This window comes from Salmo salar, chromosome 24 (assembly GCF_965601325.2).
Source record: "Salmo salar chromosome 24, fSalSal1, whole genome shotgun sequence".
In the NCBI taxonomy this organism is placed as follows: domain Eukaryota; kingdom Metazoa; phylum Chordata; class Actinopteri; order Salmoniformes; family Salmonidae; genus Salmo; species Salmo salar.
In genome coordinates, this window is record NC_138314.1 from 13,333,574 (window position 1) to 13,359,919 (window position 26,346).

The 26,346-nt window shown below is 47.4% G+C and overlaps 1 protein-coding gene across 24 annotated transcripts in view; it reads right to left on the reverse strand.

Moving 5' to 3' along the window:
• Window positions 1-26,346, reverse strand: part of arvcfb (ARVCF delta catenin family member b) — a 253,349-nt gene that overhangs the window by 61,460 nt on the left and 165,543 nt on the right. For 13 of the 24 annotated variants that reach the window (XM_082968493.1, XM_082968490.1, XM_082968495.1 and 10 more), the window contains 3 exons: window positions 9,264-9,422; window positions 5,264-5,416; window positions 2,288-2,961 (listed from right to left, as the gene is read on the reverse strand). In XM_082968493.1, coding sequence (XP_082824619.1) covers window positions 2,288-2,961; window positions 5,264-5,416; window positions 9,264-9,422 — 986 coding nt within the window. Of the gene's footprint in view, window positions 1-2,287; window positions 2,962-5,263; window positions 5,417-7,174; window positions 7,196-9,263; window positions 9,423-26,346 lie in introns of all 24 variants that reach the window. The other 11 variants (XM_014170908.3, XM_082968504.1, XM_014170909.3 and 8 more) reach the window with 2 other exon arrangements.

Below are 26,346 nucleotides of genomic sequence, written 5' to 3' on the forward strand. Positions count from 1 at the left end.
ACGTCCCTTAAAACTGGCTTAGGGCCCATATTTTATTCTTCTCCGATGGAAAGAAAAAAAAGAGAATATAGAAGTTTGAATAAATCCATCTGTTACAGATCACTGGTCAAAAAAATAAGTATTTTAAACACACACTGCTCCACGTCAAACATCACCTTCAATTTGCTTGAGGTTTCTTTCTTGTGCTACAGAGTACAGGAAAAGTGGACATTGTGTGGCCTGAAAGGGGAGATAATGTGGAACTAATTGTAGCCTTGTCAGACAGACTTTACGGAATGTTGCCTGTAATTTTTTTTATCTGGCAATGTTTTTAAGAACCCAATTCATACAGTCCCCATTTTTACCACATTCTTGCCGGGATAAGCCTTTTATATTACCCGCACACAATACCGGCAAGTAGGAGAGGCAGTAGACGTGGGCCGATGTGGGTAGATATCCATTTTTTTTTTTAAATACATCAAAGAAATCCATTATTATTGGATCTGTGCAGCCTATAGGGAAACATGACTGCGCCATGAAAATTAAATCAATAGTTATTTTGTTCATTAAAACAGACAAGACACATTTACCCTGATCACAGTAAACACACATTTTATGGTAGGCTAATAATATAATGGAACATAACAGAATAAAATACAAATATTATTTGCGTCAAGGGAACGTGTGAAATTTGGAAAACAGAGCCCGAGCCTATGGTGGTTTATTTTTAAATCCATGTTCAAATCTCTTTCCTACCCTCACTCTGCTTCGTTAGGGAGCAGGCGTCGGGTCTGCCACAACCTCCGCGGGCTTCTGGAGTTGCCCATATGCCATCGAGGAAAATAAATAGTCCTACACTTGATCTAGGCAACATTATTGCATGCTAAATGTTTCTGATCATTGATAAATGGAGGTATACCGCCACCACTTATCCGCCCAGACAGACTTAACCAAATATACAAACGGAGATTCAGTTAAACAAAATCCCATTGATGGATTGAGACAAGTCACAGGCTTTTTGGTCGCAACGGTCATGCGAGTGTCTTGCGCCACCCCACCCGGAGGTAGCGGTCCAGACAAGTTAGCCAGTTTACATTGCAGTATGTGTGTAGCCAATGTGTTAAAAGTCTAGTAAGTTTGTGCCAATGCCACCTCAGCATTATGGCTACATTTCATCCTAAGCCATATGCAGAACTTAAGCGCAATCATGACTAGGTCGGTCCGCGGAACAGCAACACCGTTCAGTTATAAAGAAAAAAAGTTGGTGGGATGCCAAAGTTTGTCGGAAAAATCTGGTTTGGAAGGTGTATATGTGACTAAGGGCCCATTATGGGGGTTTTGTCAGAGGCTACCTGGCTGGTTTCTGGCAGATGGACCCAGAGGTTACAGACATGTTAATGAAAGTCGCCCAGAGTGATACGGCTCAGGGAAGAGAGACAGACAACACAGTCTCTCTCCCTCTGTCTCAACGCTTCTCTTTCTCACTCGAGCTCTCACTCATTCTCCTCTTCTTATGTCTAACAATCTCCACTTTCCCTCGGTCTGTTTCCCTATCGAACTGTCCGTCTCTCACGGTCTCTTTGTCGAACTGCCTCTCTCTCTCCCCCTCCCTCTGTATATCTGCCTCTGTTTCTCTCTCTTCCTCTGCCTAACGGTCTCTTCTCCCTCCCTCTCTTTTTCCATGTCTAACAGTCTGTCCTTCTGACATAAACACATGTTCAACCGCCATTTGCATGAAAACGGATATCAAAGCCTCTTCCCTTCAACGCCGAATCTCTCAAGGAGAAAAGGAATCTCTCAAGGAGAAAACACATCTGTTCACATATGTACACACACACACACACCTTTGTTTCTCACGCATGCCAGAAGAATAAGACATGTATTCTTAATTTTCCTCATCTTGAGAAGACTATTCTTCTCACGTCTCAGACAACGCCTGTAGCCATGCATAAAACTAGTCCTCATTGTGCATCACTTCGAGGAAAGAATCGGTCTCCTGCAGCTAAGACACACCAAGGCGTAGCTAGGATACAGCTAGGATGATACAGGTTGCTACATCCACTCAAACAAATCACAGCAAAGATTCCAATCGCCACCCTGCTCAAAAGTTGAGTCCTAACTATACTTTATCTTTATGTAACAAGAAAGACTTGTTTTCAAGATAAACCTGGTCAAGAAAGCAGCTCACATCCATTTTTTCAGACAACCTAAACCAGACCAAACCAGTCCAATCCTATCTTCCAGGTCACCTTAAACATTTTCAGACGACTAAAACCAGACTACGTTCTGTCACGTCTATCGTTCTCACCTGACACGTGGCCCGTCGCGAAGCGGCTCTCTCACGGTCCTGCCACGGTTGGTGCCCGGCAGCGTGCCTTGGCGTCGGCTGGCGGTGGAGTAGTCAGGGTCCAGGTCATAGGGCTCCTCCTCCTCGGGGCACAGGCTGCGGCGGTCGTCCTCCAGTCCGTAGGGCTCTGGCTGGAAGCGTTCTGGCTGGGACCGGTTCAGGTCCACACTGCTGCTGCCCATGGGCACCTGAGGCTGGGCCACGTGGCCGTAGTCATCCTTCCGAATGGGTAAAGTCCCGTAGCTGTTCTCCGTCCGATAGCTGTTAGCCATGGCGTAGGGATAGCGGGGCGGCCGGAAGTTGACGCCACGCGACAGGCTGCCGTAGTTGTCTGTCATGTCTCCAATCCCGTAGCCGTCGTGGAGGCCATAGTGGCGCCCACCGTACTGGCTCCCGCCGGCATCGGGGGGGAGCGTGTCGGTGTAGGAGTCGTTGTAGTTGTTGTAGGAGCGCGTGAGCGTGGAGGTGGCCTGCGGCGTGGTGATGTAGCGCTCGCCGTTCTTCAGGTAGCGCCGGTCGATGGAGTCTGTGTAGCTGCCCAGCGGGGAGGAGCCCTCGGGCAGGGGCAGGCCGTCGGGGCCCAGGGGCACCTGTCGAACCGTCCGCGTGGTCACCGTCTTCACCATCTTCGTCACCTAGAGGAGAGGAGATCACAAAGACAAAGTTAGACTGATTACATTATAAGTTAAATCAGTTACTACCCAATCCTGAAAGTCATTTGTGTGTATGGGCCACACACACACACACACACACACACAACAGTTGATGAGGACAATGTTGAAACATTCTGATCACCCTGACATGACTGTACTTAACAGTATGTTCAGGTGTCCCACCAGACAAACAGACAGACTACAGATTAATCCCGTCCCCAGACAGCTCTCTCTATATTGTAGTAAGTCAGCCTGGGGAGGAGGTTACCTACAGATAAACCCAGTGAGAGACAGCATGGACACACGCACACCGATGCAGCCTGTTGAATCACAGACAGGCCAGTGGGATGCCGATGCCACACAGTGAGAGTGCTGAGGAATGAGATGAGGACAACATTGTTCCTTTAAAGAGTGACACCGCAGGCAGGCACTGTCAATAACAGGTCGAAGGTCATGCATTGGGAAACGCTGAAGGAGGTAGGGTCGTACCATTGCTTTTCATCCATTTCTATTAGAAAAAAACAATGCTAGGTTGTGTTGGAAATAAGGGTGAGTTTCTGTGACATGTCTTCCCCCCCCCACATATGGAATAGGGGGCCATTTCGGAAGGTGACAGTCATAACTGGGGACTGACTGTCTTATAGAGCACTAGTAAACTATATCTACTGTATATCGATACATCTTGTACTTCCTACATCACACTCCTACTTGTCTGAGTGCTGAAGCCGTCTGGCAGTCAGGGAGGGTTAGCTGCATCTAACCTCAGCCTGAGGTTCAGCACTGATACAGAAACCAATTTGCTGCCCAGTGAATTCTGCAGTGGCGATAATTGGCTATTTTGTCCGCGGCTATAAATTCATTTTCAGAATTAATGAGATTGATGAAAATTAATGGTCATTGGGAGGGGCCCCATGTCTGATGCAATTCGCGGTGTGCCTGACAAGGTGCACGGAGAGGGTCCATTCCCACAAGAATTGAAGCAAAGGCATGAAACGATAACGAGGAAACTCAATAAGGTCCTAAACATCTCAAGAGAAAGCAGGGAACAAAACGTGAATCATAAATGTTAAACGTTCACAGTCATTACATATGAGAACTTGAAATCTTGATCCCATTTTCACAAAGCCTTTAGTTTGTTCACACCCTGTCCCCAACTGTGAGGTATTTTAAATTCAAATCGGCCAAGAAACGGTCTATTCCCAGTCATGTTAGTGAATAATTATGGCGCTTCGGTAACATCTAAAGACCACCCTTCACTGCCATCCATTGGTTTGCTACTTCATACTACGCTGGCAGAGCTGCTCCCCCTCCCTTTGAGTGTAACTCGCATACAATCATCCCTTTCATGTTAAAAATAAAGCCTTTGTCAGATTCCAAACTTAATGAAACAGCTTGAACCGCTGGCCTTGAAATAACAGGCTGGCTTTCTCTTCTCAGCTGCTTGATTAGAGGACTTTTATTGCCATTCATTTCAAATGCAGGTGGTGACGGTAATTGAGTGCAGGTCTGGTCTGAACGGGGGTCGCTCTTCACTCAAAAATACCCGATGCCTCCTACACTGTGCAGAAATGTGGAGATGATCTCTTAGGCCTGGGGTTGAGGACCACTACCAGGAACTATTCAGCAGTGTTCTTCAATCCTGATTCTGGCCCTAAAACTGAATAACCACCACAGGCTAAACATCTGCCATCTTTGACGAGCCCGTCTTCCAACTCAGCCAGGGAGAGAAGCCTTGACGAACACCACGTTTTTGTACTAACATGACTTCTAAAGAGCCTTCGCTGGTACGGCACGAGAAACCGTCACAGGTTTCAAACAGAACTTTGATCCGCTATAGATCACAACATGCAAAAACAAGCAGACGTGGGGGCTGGGGATGGTGCTTCAGAGGGCTACAGAATAGACCCATCTAGACTACTGTAAACGGGCTAAACGAGAGTCTCTAAAACGCTGGTGTGTGTGTGTGTGGGTCTGTATGTATTTGTCAGGGCCATGTGGCTAAGGCAGTGCGCTCCCTCGCTCTAATGAAAGGTGCCTGCAGTCAAACCGGAGCCTATGTTTACCAAGTGTTAGGCTGTTAAAGGAGGAGGGAGGGCAGGCATCCCACGCCGTTTTTATAGCGCCGTAAAACTTTCACGATCTCTGCCGCATTCAACTTTTATAGACGGAGAGCTCAAACTGATACACCAACTGCACTGGAGTTAGTGGGAGGTTTAAGGAGATACGAGCAGGAAGGGTTAGGGGTTCACTTCAAGACAAAAAAAACAGCCTTGGGGTTCTTTACTGTGTCTGTCTGTGATGGGGTGGGAGAAGAGGTGGGCGCCGGGGTGCTGGGTTTGGACTGCGGTGAGATGGAACCTTCCGGAACCACCAGGGTCTCGATGATGGTCACTGGCAGGTAAGTGTGGCGGGTGATGGTTTTGATCACCTTGGTCACCTATGGGAAAGTGTTGATGGCTGAGGTGGTCAGTAAGTAGTACCCGGCATCACATTGGCAGTTGTCTGCACATACACGGTACATGGACGAGCCTGTTGATTCAACCCATTCAACAACAGGAAAAAAAAACCCCACCAAAACAGCATATTAAAATTGACTGACGCTACAGCTGAGCATTTTGTATCCGTGTGGGTTTCGTTCTTTCCATTGAGACCTTTCTCCCTCGTGTGTGCTGTTGTGTATTAAGGCCTGTTGTGTTGTTTGCGTTTGTGGCGTGCCTTAACCCTCATTAACTCCCATCCACAGGACACGGAAGGAACGCTGCTGCTTTTTACAGCTTTTCATTTACCTCCTTTAAAAGAACAGTGTGAGTGTATCACTGGACCATGTCCACAGAAAAGCACAGTGTGTTGGGAGGGAGATGGAGGATGGACATGGTGACGCCCATTCCCTGTGTGTGTGTGTGTACGTGCGTGCAGTTAGCGAGTACCACATACTAGCCAGCCAGTTGACTGACTCACTCACTCCTTCACAGCTGGAGCGGTTAGATAGTTAGCCTTTAAACAGCGAACGCCACTCCACATTAACTTATTCCCAGGCCTTGTTTTGGTCTGTTTATTTCAGTGTGGTGGCTGGCTACTGATACTGCTTATACTGCTGCTTGCCTTGTTTGCATATGTGTTTAGCATTAAAAAACATGTTTTTTTTCCCAAAAGCAATAGTGTGAAATCTCACTGTGCTTGGAGGGGATACTCAGAATACATGAAAGGAAATGCATTAGCAGTAAGTAGCCAGCTGGAGCCTCCTGTTCAAAGGAACCCAATTACACATACTGTAAATTCAACAGATAAGAAAAGAGTGAGAGCGAGGGCGAGGGGGAGTAAGAGAAAGAAAGAGAGGGAGAGAAAGCGATTGAGAGAGAGGGATGAAAGTCCGGAAATGTCACGTATGCAGGCTTCCATCACAAGCTGGCTGGCCAACCGATGACACCAATTAGAAAGGAACGGTCAAAACCGTCTTTTAATCTGCTTCTTCCCCTCAAAATGACTTCCAAAAAGCATCCTCTCTCATCCCTATGGAATTGTGTCCTTAAAATCAGTGACCCTCACTCCCTGACTCCCCAAGCCCTTGATTAATGTTTTACTTAGCGGTGTGCGTGCGCTTGTGTGTGTGTGTGTGCGTGTGTGTGCCTGTTCGCTTTAGTGTACATGTGTCCAATCCCTTACAATAGGATAGCAGCACACACAGTGAAACAGAGGGATTAGCTGGGCTGTTTAATTGCAGACTCTGTTGTGTGTCTAGTGTACCAGAGCTCTAGCCAGGGTCCTTCCCTTGGGTCCCTCCCTAGGGAACCAGACTTTTGGGAAAATAACATCTCCGCTCTATTGGGGCTGCATCCAAAATTGCACCCTACTCCCTATATGATGCACTAGTTTTGACCAGAGCGCTATAGAACTTGGTGCCATTTTGGGAGCCCCATTCCATCAGGAAGCACACTGCACTGAGACACTGTCTGGAGCGGTAGTGTGCATGGCGTGGAGCAGGCCTGACTGAAGGGGGAAAGCTGTGAGCTACATTCAGGAAGGACAGTAAGAGGAACAATACTGGAGCTGTGGAGCGTTGGGCTGGCTGTGATGCGGTAAGAGAGACTGCCTGTGTGACAGAAGGGTGTGGCCGCACGCGGCAGACATGGGCACACACAAAATGGTGTCGTGAGTTGATAGTAAAGTGATGAGGGGGGAAATTTTTCGAACTCACCTTCAGGTTAGTTGACATATCCTTATATAGAAACAACAAAACACAATAGAGGGGAATCAAGAAAAAAGAACCCGCAACACAAAATACTGTAGGAGCAATACTGAAACAGTAACCAAACTGTAAGACAAAATCTGGGCATCTGGCTAAAGGATCACGGGCCTTAGAGACTAGAGGTCGACCGATTAATCGGAATGGCCGATTAATTAGGGCCGATTTCAAGTTTTCATAACAATCGGTAATCGGTATTTTGGCCACTGATTTGCCGATTTAATATATATATATTTTTTTACACCTTTATTTAACTAGGCAAGTCAGATTAAGAACACATTCTTATTTACAATGACGGCCTAGAAACGGGGGTTAACTGCCTTGTTCAGGGGGGATTCGTTTTTGCAACCTTCGGTTACCAGTCCAACGCTCTAACCACCTGCCTTACATTGCACTCCACAAGGATTAACAGGCTGACTACCTGTTACGCGAGGGCAGCAAGAAGCAAAGGTAAGTTGCTAGCTAGCATTAGACTTATAAAAAAAACTATCAATCTTAACATAATCACTAGTTAACTACACATGGTTGATATTACTAGTTTATCTAACGTGTCCTGCGTTGCATATAATCGATGCGGTGCCTGTTAATTTTCATTGAATCACAGCCTACTTCGACAAACGGGTGTTGATTTAACAAGCGCATTTGCGAAAAAAGTACTGTCGTTACACCAATGTTCCTAACCATAAATATCAATGCCTAACAGGAATATTTAGACTTAGCCACCCGTTAGATAAAATACGGAACGGTTCCGTATGTCATTGAAAGAAAAAAAACGTTGGTTTTCGAGATGATAGGTCATTAATATGGTCGAATCCGGAAACTAAGGCTCGTATTTCTGTGTGTTTATTATATTATAATTAAGTATATGATTTGATAGAGCAGTCTGACTGAGCGGTGGTAGGCAGCAGCAGGCTCGTAAGCATTCATTCAAACAGCCCTTCGCTGTGCTTCAAGCATTGCGCTGTTTATGACTTCAACCTGGGTGGGTATAATTTGTGGAACGTTCCAACAGGAATCTATTCCAAAAACTTCGTAAAAACTTTGTATGCGTTGTTGGTTGGCAACATTTTACTTTACGTTTTTTGGAACAGATTCCTGTTGGAACGTTCCACAAATTATACCCACCCCTTCAAGCCTATCAACTCCCAAGATTAGGCTGGTATAACCGATGTGAAATGGCTAGCTAGTTAGCCGGGTGCGCGCTAATAGCGTTTCAAACGTCACTCGCTCTGAGACTTGGAGTAGTTGTTTCCCTTGCTCTACATGGGTAACGCTGCTTCGAGGGTGGCTGTTGTCGATGTGTTCCTGATTCGAGCGAGGAGAGGGACGGAAGCTATACTGTTACACTGGCAATACTAAAGTGCTTATAAGAACATCCAATAGTCAAAGGTATATGAAATACAAACCGTATAGAGAGAAATAGTCCTATAATTCCTATAATAACTACAACCTAAAACTTCTTACCTGGGAATATTGAAGACTCATGTTAAAAGGAACCACCAGCTTTCATATGTTCCCATGTTCTGAGCAAGGAACTTAAATGTTAGCTTTCTTACATGGCACATATTGCACTTTTACTTTCTTCTCCAACACTTTGTTTTTGCATTATTTAAACCAAATTGAACATGTTTCATTATTTATTTGAGGCTAAATTGATTTTATTGATGTATTATATTAAGGTAAAATAAGTGTTCATTCAGTATTGTTGTAACTGTCATTATTACAAAAAATAATCGTCCGATTAATCGGTACCGACTTTTTTGGTCCTCCAATAATCGGTATTGGTATCGGTGTTGAAAAATCATAATCGGTCGACCTCTATTAGAGACCGTCACTTTAGGCTGCTGAGTTGCAATAAAACAATTACCATGCTGCTTTACTGCAGCAACCTGCCACATACATTTCACAGGGTTGTAAGCAACCCAAACAATTTGCCTCATTAAAAAGTTTCAATATAGTGTGTGAGTTTCTTCTCCTCCTGCATCTAGGTACCTACTACCTAATTTGATGTGATGTGTGACAACGTTGCTTCCCCCAGTACCTTGGTTTCTGTGCGTCGCGTGGTGCCGTCGTCGGAGGTGACCACGGACACGTGGGAGGTGGGCGTGCCAGGGTCCTCCTCAATGGTGACCGTCTCCTCCACCATCTCCTGGGGCTCCTGCATCATGGCCAGAGACGTCTGGTTACTGGGGCTCTGCTCCTGGAGAGAGAGGGAGGGAGGGAAGGAAGGAGAGGACACTAGTGGACATGGAGTGGACCATAATATACAAAGTGATGTTTTTTTTTTTTTAACGAGATCTGTGTCGGGCATTTTTTTTATTGATAGCACAGTCAGACTGATAGCAGATCTGTAATCACTGGGGTATACTGTATGTAGTCTGGACTCTGGAACTGAACTCACACACAATACATACAAGGTCTGAGGATGCAATTTATACGCAGTTACAATATCCCCTCATCATCAGAAAATATTTATCCAGTCAGAAGTGGCCATTGCACTCTCAATGAAACCAAAGCCTAGAGGGCTATCAGGCATATTGCATTTGATCCATATTGCGTCAGTGTGCGTGCGTGTAAAGAACTTCCTGTTCCTGCCACAGGTAGTTCCATGAGGTCATCCACTACTGTACCAACACTCTGCTTCCATACTCAAAGACAATTAACATCAACAAACTACTGTACACCCTCTTAATGTGGAATGTAGGAAGGAAGCCATTTGCATTTAATCATCAACAACCAAGTAGCGAGCGCAAGAGAGAGAGCGAGAGGCGGAGGGGGAGAGAGAGTGAGAGAAAGAACTAAAGACAGAATAAGAGCAAGAGGGAGAGATGAGTTGTGTGTGGCATTGTGGGTTGAGCAAAGTGGCGTGGAGGGAGGGAGGACTGGGTGAGGCAGGCACAGAGTTGATGATGCCAGAGGGACTGTTTGTTTTCTATGAGTCTTTGAAGGTGCTAACAAGCGGGCAGTTCTTCATTGATTAGCCAAGCAGTGTTAGCTAGCCGCTTCAAAGACCCTCTGTCTCATTGAAACCTGATTGATCTGCTGCCCGTCCGTCTTGCTGATCAGTCAGAAGACTCCGCTTTCATGTTGGGGATCTTCTCCTCCCTAATCCTATGGGCCGGGCTGTTAGGTTTGCGTGTGTGTACAGGGATGGGAGGGGGATTCTGGACATTGTTTTCAGGGGACAAAGTCAAAGAAAGTTTCTCCTCGTCACAGCAGTAGAGTCAATTAGTGAAGTCAATTGTGTGTTAAGTAATTTCCCTCGGAGCAGTGTGTCAGCTCTCCGTTATTGGGACTAATGACTGGGAAGAAAAGCTGAGGTACAGAGAGTCATTTTCTCAGTCAACTGTTGTGGGACGTTTGAAAAAGCAATTGACCTTTGGTTAATCAAGTAGTGTGGGATGAAAGCTCTCTTTGTAACGGTCCTCAGAACAGAGTGTTTATTTACCTTTCAATGTGATGTAATACTTGGTTGTTCTTTGTGTAGGATGAGACCAAAAACCTGCTGTATTCAGAAATTGTCCCCATCTCCGGTACTGTACACACAGTAAAGTATGTCTGACATGGGCCAGACCTGTCAGTTAGAACATCCCTTCACCGGGATGCAGGGAACTCACAGGCTTGAAGGCTGACTAGAGGACTGAACTATGGCGTGCGAGTTTAGAAGTCGGCAACTGTGCAAGAGAGTGCATCCATTTGTGTACAGTGAATTCTCAGCCGTGGTAGCCAGCCAACAGCCAGGACAGCTCTTCCTGGCTGTACTTGAGACACCACATCCCTGAACGCCAGAAAATACCATCAAAACAGGACTATGTAATCAAAGGCCGCCGCTTAAAAGACTGACAAGCAAGCTGTGGCTAGAGCAAAGCAACTCAGAGGCCTACTAGCTGACTAACCAGCTGCTTGATCCCAGAGTAATGCCTCTTCCCTCCCTCCCCCTCTCTCTTCCTGCCTGTTTCCTCCCTCTTTTAAGCCACTCTCACCCTTCAAAAGAAAGAACGAAAGAGAGCAAAAGAACGAAAGAGCGAAAGAAAGAACGAAAGAGAGCGAAAGAAAGAGAGCAACAAAAAAAAGAACTAAAGAGAGCAAAAGAAAGAACGAAAGAGAAGAAGACGCATACTAGGAAGAGATGGGGGAGGCTGTCATCTAAAGGTGAACTTTCATTGGGATAAAAAAAATTACAAATGCGTGCACACATGCGTGTCCAAGTGATACGTACTGTTGCCATGATACACATCCTATAACTATACTGAACAAAAATACAAATGCAACATGTTATGTGTTGGTCCCATGTTTCATGAGCTGAAATAAAAAGAAATCCAGAAATATTCCACACGCACAAAAGGTTTCTCTCTCAAATTGTGCACAAATTTGTTTACATCCCTATTAGCGAGCATTTCTCCTTTGCCAAGATAATCCATCAACATGACAGGTGGCATATCAAGATGCTGATTAAACAGCACGATCATTACACAGGTGCACCTTGTGCTGGGGACAATTAAAGGCCACTTTAAAATGTGCAGTTTAGTCACAATACAATGCCACAGATGTCTCAAGTTGAGGGAGTGTGCAATTGGCATGCTGACTACAGCTATGTCCACCAGAGCTGTTGCCAGAGAATTGAATGTTCATTTCTCTACCATAAAGTGCATCCAACATCGTTTTAGAGAATTTGGCAGTACGTCCAACCCTGCCTCACAACCGCAGACCACGAGTAACCACGCCAACCCAGGACCTCCACATCCGGCTTATAAGTACTCAGACCCTTTGCTATGAGACTCAAAATTGAGCTCAGGCGCATCCTCTTTCCATTGATCATCCTTGAGATATTTCTACAACTTGATTAGAGTCCACCTGTGAAAAATTCAATTGATTGGACATGATTTGGAAAGGCACACACCTGTCTATATAGGTCTCACAGTTGACAGTGCATTTCAGAACAAAACCAAACCATGAGGTTGAAGGAATTGTCCGTAGAGCTCCGAGACAGGATTGTGTCAAGGCACAGATCTGGGGAAGGGTACCCAAAACATTTCTACAGCATTTAAGATCCTGAAGAACACAGCAGGCTCCATCATTCTTAAATGGAAGAAGTTTGGAACCACCAAGACTCCTCCTAGAGCTGGCCGCCCAGCCAAACTGAGCAATCGGGGGAGAAGGGCCTTGGTCAGGGAGGTGACCAAAAACCCGATGTTCACTCTGACAGTGCTCCAGAGTTCCTCTGTGGAGATGGAAGAACCTTCCAGAAGGACAACTATCACTGCAGCACTCCATCAATCAGGCCTTTATGGTAGAGTGGCCACTCCTCAGTAAAAGGAACATGATAGTCTGCTAGGAGTTTGCCAAAAGGCACCTCAGACCATGAGAATCTAAATTCTCTGGTCTGATGAAACCAAGATTGAAACCTTTGGCCTGAATGCCAAGTGCACGTCTGGAGGCAACCTGGCACCATCTCTACGGCGAAGCATGGTGGTGACAGCATCATGCTGTGTTTTCAGCGGCAGGGACCGGAAGACTAGTCAGGATCGAGGGAAAGATGCACGGAGCAAAGTACAGAAAGATCCTTGATGAAAACCTGCTCCAGAGTGCCCAGGACCTCAGACTGGGCCGAAGGTTCATCTTCCAACAGGACAACAACCCAAAGCACACAAAAAAGACATCGCAGTAGTTTTGGGACAAGTCTCCGAATGTCCTTGAGTAGCCCAGCCAGAGCGCAGATTTGAACCCAATCGAACATCTCTGGAGACCTGAAAATAGCTGTGCAGTGATGCTCCCCATCCAACCTGACAAAGCTTGAGAGGATCTGCAAAGAAGAATGGGAGAAACTCCTCAAATACAGGTGTGCCAAGCTTGTAGCGTCATACCCAAGAAGACTCGAGGCTGTAATCACTGCCAAAGGTACTTCAACAAAGTACTGAGTAAAGGGTCTGAATACTTATGTAAATGGGAGATTTCCTTTTTTTATATACATTAACAAACATATCTAAAATGTTTTTTCATTATGGGATATTGTGTGTAGATTGATGAGAATTTACCTAACAAAATGTGGAAAAAGTCAAGGAGACTGAATACTTTCCCAACGCACTGCAAATTACTGTGTACTTAATGAACCTAAGGATTACACATATTGAACAAGATCATAGCTCGGGAGGAACACAAGACAACGCAATATAGTTTGTGCAAACCGCAAATTCCCCAATTACAGTTAGGTCAGCAGATGCCATATTACAGCTCCACAGAGTGAAAGACCGAAACTTCTGAGAAAGGCTTCGGTGGTAAACCAATTTTGGAGAGAGAAGGGAATAGAGAGGAGAGACTGAAGTGTCAGACAGACAAGGATTTGGCCTCGAGGATTAGCCAAACCTGCACTTTATTCAGCCTTGTCTGTCTGGATCCGTCTCACAGTATGGAGCAGAGGGCTGGCTCTGTCCATATACCCCGCTTTACCTCTCTGACAGCTCTCCAAGAGGAGGAGACGCTTTACCTCTCTGACAGCTCTCCAAGAGGAGGAGACGCTTTACCTCTCTGACAGCTCTCCAAGAGGAGGAGACGCTTTACCTCTCTGACAGCTCTCCAAGAGGAGACGCTTTACCTCTCTGACAGCTCTCCAAGAGGAGACGCTTTACCTCTCTGACAGCTCTCCAAGAGGAGGAGACGCTTTACCTCTCTGACAGCTCTCCAAGAGGAGGAGACGCTTTACCTCTCTGACAGCTCTCCAAGAGGAGGAGACGCTTTACCTCTCTGACAGCTCCAAGAGGAGGAGCTTTACCTCTCTGACAGCTCCAAGAGGAGGAGCTTTACCTCTCTGACAGCTCCAAGAGGAGGAGACGCTTTACCTCTCTGACAGCTCCAAGAGGAGGAGACGCTTTACCTCTCTGACAGCTCTCCAAGAGGAGGAGACGCTTTACCTCTCTGACAGCTCCAAGAGGAGGAGACGCTTTACCTCTCTGACAGCTCTCCAAGAGGAGACGCTTTACCTCTCTGACAGCTCTCCAAGAGGAGGAGATGCTTTACCTCTCTGACAGCTCCAAGAGGAGGAGACGCTTTACCTCTCTGACAGCTTTAAGAGGAGGAGACGCTTTACCTCTCTGACAGCTCCAAGAGGAGGAGACGCTTTACCTCTCTGACAGCTTTAAGAGGAGGAGACGCTTTACCTCTCTGACAGCTCCAAGAGGAGGAGACGCTTTACCTCTCTGACAGCTCCAAGAGGAGGAGACGCTTTACCTCTGACAGCTCTCCAAGAGGAGACGCTTTACCTCTGACAGCTCTCCAAGAGGAGATGCTTTACCTCTGACAGCTCTCCAAGAGGAGATGCTTTACCTCTGACAGCTCCAAGAGGAGGAGACGCTTTACCTCTCTGACAGCTCCAAGAGGAGGAGACGCTTTACCTCTCTGACAGCTCTCCAAGAGGAGGAGACGCTTTACCTCTCTGACAGCTCTCCAGGAGGAGGAGACGCTTTACCTCTCTGACAGCTCCAAGAGGAGGAGACGCTTTACCTCTCTGACAGCTCTCCAAGAGGAGGAGACGCTTTACCTCTCTGACAGCTCTCCAAGAGGAGGAGACGCTTTACCTCTCTGACAGCTCCAAGAGGAGGAGCTTTACCTCTCTGACAGCTCCAAGAGGAGGAGCTTTACCTCTCTGACAGCTCCAAGAGGAGGAGACGCTTTACCTCTCTGACAGCTCCAAGAGGAGGAGACGCTTTACCTCTCTGACAGCTCTCCAAGAGGAGGAGACGCTTTACCTCTCTGACAGCTCCAAGAGGAGGAGACGCTTTACCTCTCTGACAGCTCTCCAAGAGGAGACGCTTTACCTCTCTGACAGCTCTCCAAGAGGAGGAGATGCTTTACCTCTCTGACAGCTCCAAGAGGAGGAGACGCTTTACCTCTCTGACAGCTTTAAGAGGAGGAGACGCTTTACCTCTCTGACAGCTCCAAGAGGAGGAGACGCTTTACCTCTCTGACAGCTTTAAGAGGAGGAGACGCTTTACCTCTCTGACAGCTCCAAGAGGAGGAGACGCTTTACCTCTGACAGCTCTCCAAGAGGAGACGCTTTACCTCTGACAGCTCTCCAAGAGGAGATGCTTTACCTCTGACAGCTCTCCAAGAGGAGATGCTTTACCTCTGACAGCTCCAAGAGGAGGAGACGCTTTACCTCTCTGACAGCTCCAAGAGGAGGAGACGCTTTACCTCTCTGACAGCTCTCCAAGAGGAGGAGACGCTTTACCTCTCTGACAGCTCTCCAGGAGGAGGAGACGCTTTACCTCTCTGACAGCTCCAAGAGGAGGAGACGCTTTACCTCTCTGACAGCTCTCCAAGAGGAGGAGACGCTTTACCTCTCTGACAGCTCTCCAAGAGGAGGAGACGCTTTACCTCTCTGACAGCTCTCCAAGAGGAGGAGACGCTTTACCTCTCTGACAGCTCCAAGAGGAGGAGACGCTTTACCTCTCTGACAGCTCCAAGAGGAGGAGACGCTTTACCTCTCTGACAGCTCCAAGAGGAGGAGACGCTTTACCTCTCTGACAGCTCCAAGGAGGAGACGCTTTACCTCTCTGACAGCTCTCCAAGAGGAGGAGACGCTTTACCTCTCTGACAGCTCTCCAAGAGGAGGAGACGCTTTACCTCTCTGACAGCTCTCCAAGAGGAGGAGACGCTTTACCTCTCTGACAGCTCTCCAAGAGGAGTGTACGCTTTACCTCTCTGACAGCTCCAAGAGGAGGAGACGCTTTACCTCTCTGACAGCTCCAAGGAGGAGACGCTTTACCTCTCTGACAGCTCTCCAAGAGGAGGAGACGCTTTACCTCTCTGACAGCTCTCCAAGAGGAGGAGACGCTTTACCTCTCTGACAGCTCCAAGAGGAGGAGACGCTTTACCTCTCTGACAGCTCTCCAAGAGGAGGAGACGCTTTACCTCTCTGACAGCTCCAAGAGGAGGAGACGCTTTACCTCTCTGACAGCTCCAAGAGGAGGAGACGCTTTACCTCTCTGACAGCTCCAAGAGGAGGAGACGCTTTACCTCTCTGACAGCTCCAAGAGGAGGAGACGCTTTACCTCTCTGACAGCTCTCCAAGAGGAGGAGACGCTTTACCTCTCTGACAGCTCTCCAAGAGGAGTGTACGCTTTACCTCTCTGACAGCTCCAAGAGGAGGAGACGCTTTACCTCTCTGACAGCTCCAAGAGGAGGAGACGCTTTACCTCTCTGACAGCTCCAAGAGGAGGAGACGCTTTACCTCTCTGACAGCTTTAAGAGGAGGAGACGCTTTACCTCTCTGACAGCTCCAAGAGGAGGAGACGCTTTACCTCTCTGACAGCTCCAAGAGGAGACGCTTTACCTCTCTGACAGCTCCAAGAGGAGGAGACGCTTTACCTCTCTGACAGCTCCAAGAGGAGGAGACGCTTTACCTCTCTGACAGCTCTCCAAGAGGAGGAGACGCTTTACCTCTCTGACAGCTCTCCAAGAGGAGTGTACGCTTTACCTCTCTGACAGCTCCAAGAGGAGGAGACGCTTTACCTCTCTGACAGCTCCAAGAGGAGGAGACGCTTTACCTCTCTGACAGCTCCAAGAGGAGGAGACGCTTTACCTCTCTGACAGCTTTAAGAGGAGGAGACGCTTTACCTCTCTGACAGCTCCAAGAGGAGGAGACGCTTTACCTCTGACAGCTCTCCAAGAGGAGACGCTTTACCTCTGACAGCTCTCCAAGAGGAGATGCTTTACCTCTGACAGCTCCAAGAGGAGGAGACGCTTTACCTCTCTGACAGCTCCAAGAGGAGGAGACGCTTTACCTCTCTGACAGCTCTCCAAGAGGAGGAGACGCTTTACCTCTCTGACAGCTCTCCAGGAGGAGGAGACGCTTTACCTCTCTGACAGCTCCAAGAGGAGGAGACGCTTTACCTCTCTGACAGCTCTCCAAGAGGAGGAGACGCTTTACCTCTCTGACAGCTCTCCAAGAGGAGTGTACGCTTTACCTCTCTGACAGCTCCAAGAGGAGGAGACGCTTTACCTCTCTGACAGCTCCAAGAGGAGGAGACGCTTTACCTCTCTGACAGCTCCAAGAGGAGGAGACGCTTTACCTCTCTGACAGCTCCAAGAGGAGGAGACGCTTTACCTCTCTGACAGCTCCAAGAGGAGGAGACGCTTTACCTCTCTGACAGCTCTCCAAGAGGAGGAGACGCTTTACCTCTCTGACAGCTCTCCAAGAGGAGGAGACGCTTTACCTCTCTGACAGCTCTCCAAGAGGAGACGCTTTACCTCTCTGACAGCTCCAAGAGGAGGAGATGCTTTACCTCTCTGACAGCTCTCCAAGAGGAGGAGATGCTTTACCTCTCTGACAGCTCTCCAAGAGGAGGAGATGCTTTACCTCTCTGACAGCTCTCCAAGAGGAGGAGACGCTTTACCTCTCTGACAGCTCCAAGAGGAGGAGACGCTTTACCTCTCTGACAGCTCTCCAAGAGGAGGAGACGCTTTACCTCTCTGACAGCTCCAAGAGGAGGAGACGCTTTACCTCTCTGACAGCTCTCCAAGAGGAGGAGACGCTTTACCTCTCTGACAGCTCCAAGAGGAGGAGACGCTTTACCTCTCTGACAGCTCCAAGAGGAGGAGACGCTTTACCTCTCTGACAGCTCCAAGAGGAGGAGACGCTTTACCTCTCTGACAGCTCTCCAAGAGGAGGAGACGCTTTACCTCTCTGACAGCTCTCCAAGAGGAGGAGACGCTTTACCTCTCTGACAGCTCCAAGAGGAGGAGACGCTTTACCTCTCTGACAGCTTTAAGAGGAGACGCTTACACACAGGTGAACTCCTGACACCAGGTGTATGTGGGTGCGTGTGTTAGGCTGAGTTAAAGGAAAACTCCACAATTGTTTTTTCATTAGTCCACCGTTGACACAGTCCCATAATGTTTTTCTTGTCAGCAGTCAAGTTCAAGATATTGGACTTTCAAAATCCAAATTGACGATCATCAAAAAAATATTTGAAAAGTTTCAGTTTCCTATAAGATGGCCCTGTGCTCCACTAACACAGGCCTGTAAAAACTGGCAGGTCTGAATCACTACCACACAGCCCACTAGTCAGTGAGTCATGGAATTCCCCTGCAACATGCACAGGCTGTGTCCTGAATGGCACCTTATTCCCTATGAAGTGCGCTACTCTTGACCGTGCCAATAGGGCTCGGGTCTAAAGTGCACTACGTAGGAAATGGGTGCCATTAGGGACTCACACACAGATTGACACAAGATCACACAATAGAACCATGCCTAGAAGAGGGAGAAATCTTCACGGTATTGTATATGACTATGAACATATGAATGAATCTCCTGTTTACATTGAACAGCAACGTAACAAAATGCCGAGAAACAATATTATTTGACAACGTAAATGTGATCCTGTTCAGTTTCCTTTTCAAAGTCTTGCTGTGATACAGAATCTGCGTAGTTCGAGTATTATATTTCATTGTAATGCATCTTTATAGAGAATACCGCTCCCATCATTCCGAGATGTACTAATTTGGGTTGTTCTGGATGAAACGGTGGGTGAGAAAAGTAGTGAGCGGGAGATGTAGAGATTCAGGGGATGTTAATTAACAGCAGCCTCCTATCTCTATCAAGCCCTGAGTCATCCATCACACAACCATCAGGCATGTCCCTGCTAGGAGATAGCAGAGGAGGGGAGGGAGGTGAGGAGGAGGGGAGAGAGGAGTGAAGGGAGGGCAGCCTCTGTGCTTGATGCTTCAGTGTGAAACTATAAGTGTTACAATGATCCAAGTAGCTAGGCCTAAAACGCTGCACTTCAGTGTCAATCTTCCCTCTTGAATTATGTATGAAACGCTAAGTCTAATGTAGAAGTCCTTGCATTGGGGTTGCAAGAGAAAGAATTGAGTAACAAAACCCGTGATAAATGTCTCAAGTTGTTCTCCTGTGTAGACCACTGTGTATAACACTTCCTGGTTCTAAATATCCCAGGTAAAAAGACAAAGATGGATTCCTCCAGTCTTAATCCAATACTGTACATCTAATGTGCAGTAACTGCTCAGTATGCACCAGTAAGGAATTATACCGTAGACTTGCAAGATTAAATCATTTGAGGCCATGTGGTTAGTTTTGGAGTGGTTACTGTACCTCCAGTTAAGACCGAGCTCATTTGTTTCCTAGCAGGCTAAGACTACCTGTGATGAGTGTCACCTTGCCTCTCCAGGACCTCGGTCTCCTTCCCTGCCCCAGTGCAGCATGGGTAACAGGATTTAGGTCGGAATCCTTGCCAGCAATCATTACACAATTAATCCCCCAGCAAAGACTGCTTGGGTAACCTTGGGTCGTCTAATTTCCCATCATCCCTTCTGAACTACCGGCTGCCCTCCCGGCACCCCTCCACCAGACTCGAACTCAGGTCACATGACAAGGGTTTTTGAGGGAACAGATGTGAAACCATGCACTATATTATACTACCTTGCCCGTTACAAAACATTAAAAAACAGAGTAATGTGATGGAATACGCCAGCCAAAACAAGGGCTGCTTGTGGAATGGCCTGGAGGTCTGGAGGGGCGGCAGCTGCAGGGAAGTCAACAGGAGGAGGAAGAGAAACCAGGGTGACGGGCTGACAATGTGTGGCAGTGGCCCAACAGCACACAGAGCCAGGTCCCCCCCAGTCAGCCCCCGGCTCAGTTACAGGCAGGGCAGGGACAGCCCGGCTGGGTCCTAATTGACTGGAATGATAGGAAGTGGAGGAGCGAACAGACGAACGGGAGAGGAGACCTAATCCGCGGTGGCTGGACGAGGCCGTCCCGCTGGTGGACTGGTGACGACTTGGAGCTGGAAGTGGAGACAAACACACTCAGACCAGGGGACTGGGACGTGAAGTAGCACACACAGACTCTGATCTATAGATACACACACACTTGTTCCATTAGAGTGAAATGAGCAACAAATACACGCACAGCCCAGTAGAGCGACTGGGACAGGAGGTAACGCGCACACACACACACACACGCACACACACACGCGCAACAGTGGCCAAAGCCCTGACGATGCAGCCGGGCATAATCTGCCCTCCTTTAATCTGCCCTCCTCTGGCGAGTGATCCTGAGCCAAATCTCTTTCTCTCTCCTCATGCATAGTCTCCTCGTTTCACAGGCCTGCCCTGCATCACTCCCCCTCCCTGCCCAGCCCAAGACATCCTTTCCTTACCGCTTCCCAGAAGCTCCTTCACCACCATCCCCATCTGGCCACCTCTTTTGTTCCTTTGTGCTAAAGCCCTGAGTGAGTCCGGATAAAACTTGGTTGACTGGACATGTTGATGGGCTGGCCGCGAGACACAGAGGCCACCTCCGACTTTCAAGAAACGATGAGTCTAATTTAAAAACCTGGCTGTGACGGAACCAGCTAACTCCTAATGGAAACGCAATCCAACAAAATAGCAACATCTGATATGATTCCAATGTCTCCAGGGCTGATGTTCATTCTGATTCATTGGCTGAGAATTCTTTTTCTCGAAAACCTTGTTTGTCATTTCTCACATATGGCCCAATTATACATGACACCTGCACACACTAAAGTCACACTTCATTGTCTGCAGTCAGACTTGGCTCTGGGTTGCATTCCATGCTGACAGTTCTCACTGAATATGCTCTGTCAAACACAGACAGGCTAACCAGCATGAAGATAAATCACTTCTATAGAGATCCAGATTTCAGTAAACAGATTGGAGAAGAGAGGGGGAGAGGGGAAGATAAGGACAGGAGGAGAAGACAGGAGGAGAGAGGAGGAAAGGATGAGGACGCTCCAACTAGAGCTGTGGTATGACATGACGGTAACAGAGGTAAAACAATGGGGCCAGGCCTTCTGGTAGGAGAGTGTTCGTAGTGGGGTTGTTTGTTTGGATAGGGGGCACGGCGCAGTTGAGAGACACGGGAGGAATTCGTCTTCCGCGGTAGCAGGGAATGGATGATGGAGGATGAGGGGGGGGTTGTAATTATGGCCTAACTTTAGGCCTGTAGCGAGAGGAGTGTAAGACCCCCCCTCGCAGGCTGCCTGACTGTATCGGGAGGGGAGGAAGGAGGGATGGGGGGTGGAGGAAGGGAGGACCGGGGGAAAAGAGAGCAACTGTTGCCAGAAGCTCAGTTCATGTGAGGTCTGTGTGAGCTCCGGAGGGTTGGAGGGACATGTGTTCCACTTCCTGCTAGCTAGTAATGCTACGAGGCCAGGCAAGCGCTCACCGCCCCCCCTCCACGCTAAAACACGGCTGTGCTCGGCTGCCTTGGGATAACCCATTTCATGGAATTTACAGACAAGAGAGGAAGAAAACAGCCCAACCTCATAACCCCCTGTGTGAGAGAGAACCATTAGACTTGCAGACAGATACAGTTTAGCGCTCATAACGGGCCCCCGGGGGCCTCTGGCTATTACCACAGATACCTACCGTCCCCTGAGAGACAGGCTCCTTTACAAAAGGGCCAAGATGTCAGCAAAACGCTAACATATTTCTCTAGCCAGTCGCGACAACGCATAGCGCAGCGGCCACGCAGTACATCAAGTTAACGGCCACCGCTTTTCAAATATGCACTCAGTGTGATGCCATTAAGCCGCCGGCCGCTGCCCGACCTTTTACAGCTCGTGTAAAGACGCAGACACACAGCCCCCCAGCCATATAGTAGGCAGTTGTTTGGCATCAAGACTTAGAACCAGGCAAGGCCCAGGGCTCCATCAGAAAATGCCCAGCAGATTTACAGCCAACCTTCAACTAGGCGGTGAGATAAGGGGGCTGTGTAATATCTGTGTCTCTTAACCATAGAGCTATTGTGCCACATGGATAAATCTAGCACGCCACATGGATAAATCTAGCAGGACCGTGGTGCTTCGGCCCAGCCACTTTTATTTATTATTCCTCTCTCGCTGATTAAAGATATTAGAGAGGAGAGGCAGTGCTCTGTTCAGTTCCACTTTACTCTCTCTAAGTGTGAGACTGTACTGGGAGTCATACCCTGGCAGGGCTGATAGTGGATGGACAGGCTGAATGGTCCTAACTCACTGTGTCGGGGCAATTGGAAGCCCTCCCTGTGGACAGAGAATATATCTACAGCGCTTCATGTTATATGATGTACAGTTCTCTTTAGCTCATTCAGCACAAACATAGTTCACTGTTTTATCTTTTGTTTTATATGTAATGTGGGTGCTTTGGTGTGTTTGGACCCCAGGAAGATGGGGATTCCTAATAAAAACGAATAGACAGTATAAACAGAAGAGGACCGAGACGACCAGACAGACTAATCTTCCAGCCTGCCCAGATAGTGGAGGAAAGGAAAGGAAGTCAGCCTGCTGCCTGAGTGATTCTACTTGAATGTTCGGTTCTAACTGGAAGTCCCTGTGACCAGGACTTGTGGCTGGAGATAGGAGATAATACCATGATATAGGACTGTATAGTATGGCTTTTCCATATGGTACAGCCATTGATACGGTATGCAGATGAGAATGCTATTCGTTGACTACAGCTCAGCGTTCAACACCATAGTGCCCTCAAAGCTCATCATTAAGCTAAGGACCCTGGGACTAAACACCTCCCTCTGCAACTGGATCCTGGACGTCCTGATGGGTTGTCCCCAGGTGGTAAGGGTAGGTAGCAACACATCTGCCATGCTGCCCCTCAACATGGGGGCCCCTCAGGGGTGCGTGCCCAGTCCAGTCCTGTACTCCCTGTTCACTCATGACCGCACAGCCAGACACGACTCCAACTCCATCATTAAGTTTACCGATGACAACAGTGGTAGGCCTGATCACCGACAACAATGAGACAGCCTATAGGGGAGGTGGTCAGAGACCTGGCCATGTGGTGCCAGGACAACAACTTCTCCCTCAACGTGATCAAGACAAAGGAGATGATTATGGACTACAGGAAAGAGAGGACCGAGCACGCCCCCATCCTCATCGACGGGGCTGTAGTGAAGCAGGTTGAGAGCTTCAAGTTCCTTGGCGTCCACATCACCAACACACTAAATGGTCCAAGCACACCAAGACAGTTGTGAGGAGGGCACGACAAAACCTATTCCCCCTCAGGAGACTGAAAAGATTTGGCATGGGTCCTCAGATCTTCAAAGGTTCTACAGCTGCACCATCGAGAGCATCCTGACTGGTTGCATCACTGCCTGGTATGGCAACTGCTCGGCCTCTGACCGCAAGGCACTACAGAGGGTAGTGCGTACGGCCCAGTACATCACCGGGGCCAAGCTTCCTGCCATCCAGGACCTCTATACCAGGCGGTGTCAGAGGAAGGCCGGAAAAATTGTCAAAGACTCCAGCCACCCTAGTCATAGACTGTTCTTTCCGCTACCGCAAAGCAAGCGGTACCGGAGCGCCTAGTCTACGTCCAAGAGGCTTCTAAACAGCTTCTACCACCAAGCCATAAGACTCCTGAATCAAATGGCTGCCCAGACTATTTGCATTGCCGCCCCCCCAACCCCACCCCACGCTGCTGCTACTCTGTTATTATCTGTGGATAGTCACTTTAATAACTCTACCTACATGTACATATTACCTCAATACCGGTGCCCCCGCATAGTGACTCTGTACCGGTACACCCTGTATATATTCCCACTATTGTTATTTACTGCTGCTCTTTAATTATTTGTTATTCTTATCTTTTCTTTTGTAAATGTTTTATTTTATTTATTCTTTTAGGTATTTTCTTAAAACTGCATTGTTGGTTAAGGGCTTGTAAGTAAGCATTTCAAATCAATGTGACAAATCAAATTTGATTTGAGATTCCATTATGATATAGAATTATATAGTATGGCCATACGGTACAGCCATTGATATGGTATGCAGACTCCATTATGATATAGAATTATATAGTACGGTACAGCCATTGATATGGTATGCAGACTCCATTATGATATAGAATTATATAGTACGGTACAGCCATTGATATGGTATGCAGACTCCATTATGATATAGAATTATATAGTACGGTACAGCCATTGATATGGTATGCAGACTCCATTATGATATAGAATTATATAGTACGGTACAGCCATTGATATGGTATGCAGACTCCATTATGATATAGAATTATATAGTACGGTACAGCCATTGATATGGTATGCAGACTCCATTATGATATAGAATTATATAGTACGGTACAGCCATTGATATGGTATGCAGACTCCATTATGATATAGAATTATATAGTACGGTACAGCCATTGATATGGTATGCAGACTCCATTATGATATAGAATTATATAGTACGGTACAGCCATTGATATGGTATGCAGACTCCATTATGATATAGAATTATATAGTACGGTACAGCCATTGATATGGTATGCAGACTCCATTATGATATGGGAAGAAAAGGGTCCTTCGCTGTAGTAAAGTTCAGTAGCTGTAGGCATACTACAGTAACCACTACAGTAACCATGCCAGAGACCTGGGTTCTCAGTGGGTTCACCCTGAGTACAAGTCTGTTACCTTCTCCTTCTCCATTACTACCTCTCGCCATCACGCCCTGTCTACACAGAGGTCCTCTCATCTCTCACACTGTCGTAGAAAGAAAAAAAACACTGGGCCCAGACACAACAAAGAGCTTCTGAAACATCATTCAGGACAGAGACTACAAACACACACAGATAAAGAGGAGAGACAGGGAGGGGAAGCGAGGGAGAGTGACACTCCGAGCAAGACACAGAGAGAGAGAGAGAGAGAGAGAAAGAGTGAAAGCGAGAGAGACAAAGAGAGCGTGCCATCATTAAAGGCAACATTCTGCCTCAGTGCCGTGCCATTCATTTCTACTGTGAGAGGTATGTAGTAGAGCCGTCTGTTTGGAACAGGAACTCTACTAGATCTCTTTTAACAAGACTAATTACTATAATCATTTTTAATTAAAGACATGACACCCCCCCTCTCACTAATACCTAAAGAAAAGAGGGGAGGTCTACTTTCTCTGAACACTGAGGTGGTGAAGTGATATAAAAAATATAAAAAAACAGTAGGGGTCTTTGTGATGGTGTGCGGGTGTGTGCGCGTGTGTGTGTGCGTGCGTGCGCACGCACGCGAGTGAGTGTCTTCAAAGATCACACTCCAAGGGGAAAGCTCATAATGAATATTTAAACAAGATTTCCACGGCATAGTTTTGATGGTGTGCTTTTCTGCATTTAAAATTAGAACGAAAGAGTCAACGTTTTAACCACCAAGTGCCTTAAATGCCTTATTTGAAGCCCTGGCTCGTACAAGCGAGTTTTTTGGGTTTTTTTTACTCAAAAACATACACTTGCTAGACAAATTAAAAATATCCAAGAAATGTATTTTGTACGATACGGATTGTGCTCAATCGAGCTGTGAGCATATACTACGAACACAGTAAATCCTTTTGAGATTGAAGAGGTGCCTGCCGAGCTGCTGCCTGGCTGTGAATAAAGGTCGTCTTTGAATAGCGATGTCTAATAGAGCTTTTCCCCAGCTCAGAAGAGCTCCCAGGTCCCCAGGCATTGGATATGAAAGATATTTTACACTGGGTTTGGATATGCACTTCTCAAATCTTTATTTTCAAAGTCTTGCACTATTCATTCGGAGTCTGTTGTGTAGCTCTGCGGGAGGCTGAGTTTTGGCTGGGTCAGGGAGGCAGTGGGGAGGGGAGTGTGGTAGGCAGCACTGATACAGATGAAGTATGGATTATCTCCTCTATGAGTCTGAGTGGTTAAGCCCCTGTGCTATAGCTGCTGTAGCTAGACCCACTCCCTTTCACAGTTAGTTCAGCTCCCTCCTCCAACACCACAGTCCAGCTGCAGGCCTTAGCATCTGGAGACGAGCCATCAAGTACTTCCCCTTCCCACCTCCCAGTCTCCCGCTCTGACCCGAGCCTTAGTTTTGCGCAAAAGGAAATGCAGAGGAACGCAAAATCATTAGGCCCCAATAAAGGGCCAGTAAACACGAACCTAAAACAACCACTACAAGCAGGGAGGAATGACAGCCGCCAGGCTCCAGACATCCCATTAATAGACAGGTCACTGGCCTAAAGACCATTCCCAGAAAGACGCCATTCTTTCTCTTCTTTCCCCTTCAGACACTGTCTGAAATCGTGCTCTTTTCGCCATACAGTCCACGACTTTATAGGGGCACCGTCTTCCCTAAGTAGTGCACAAAGAAG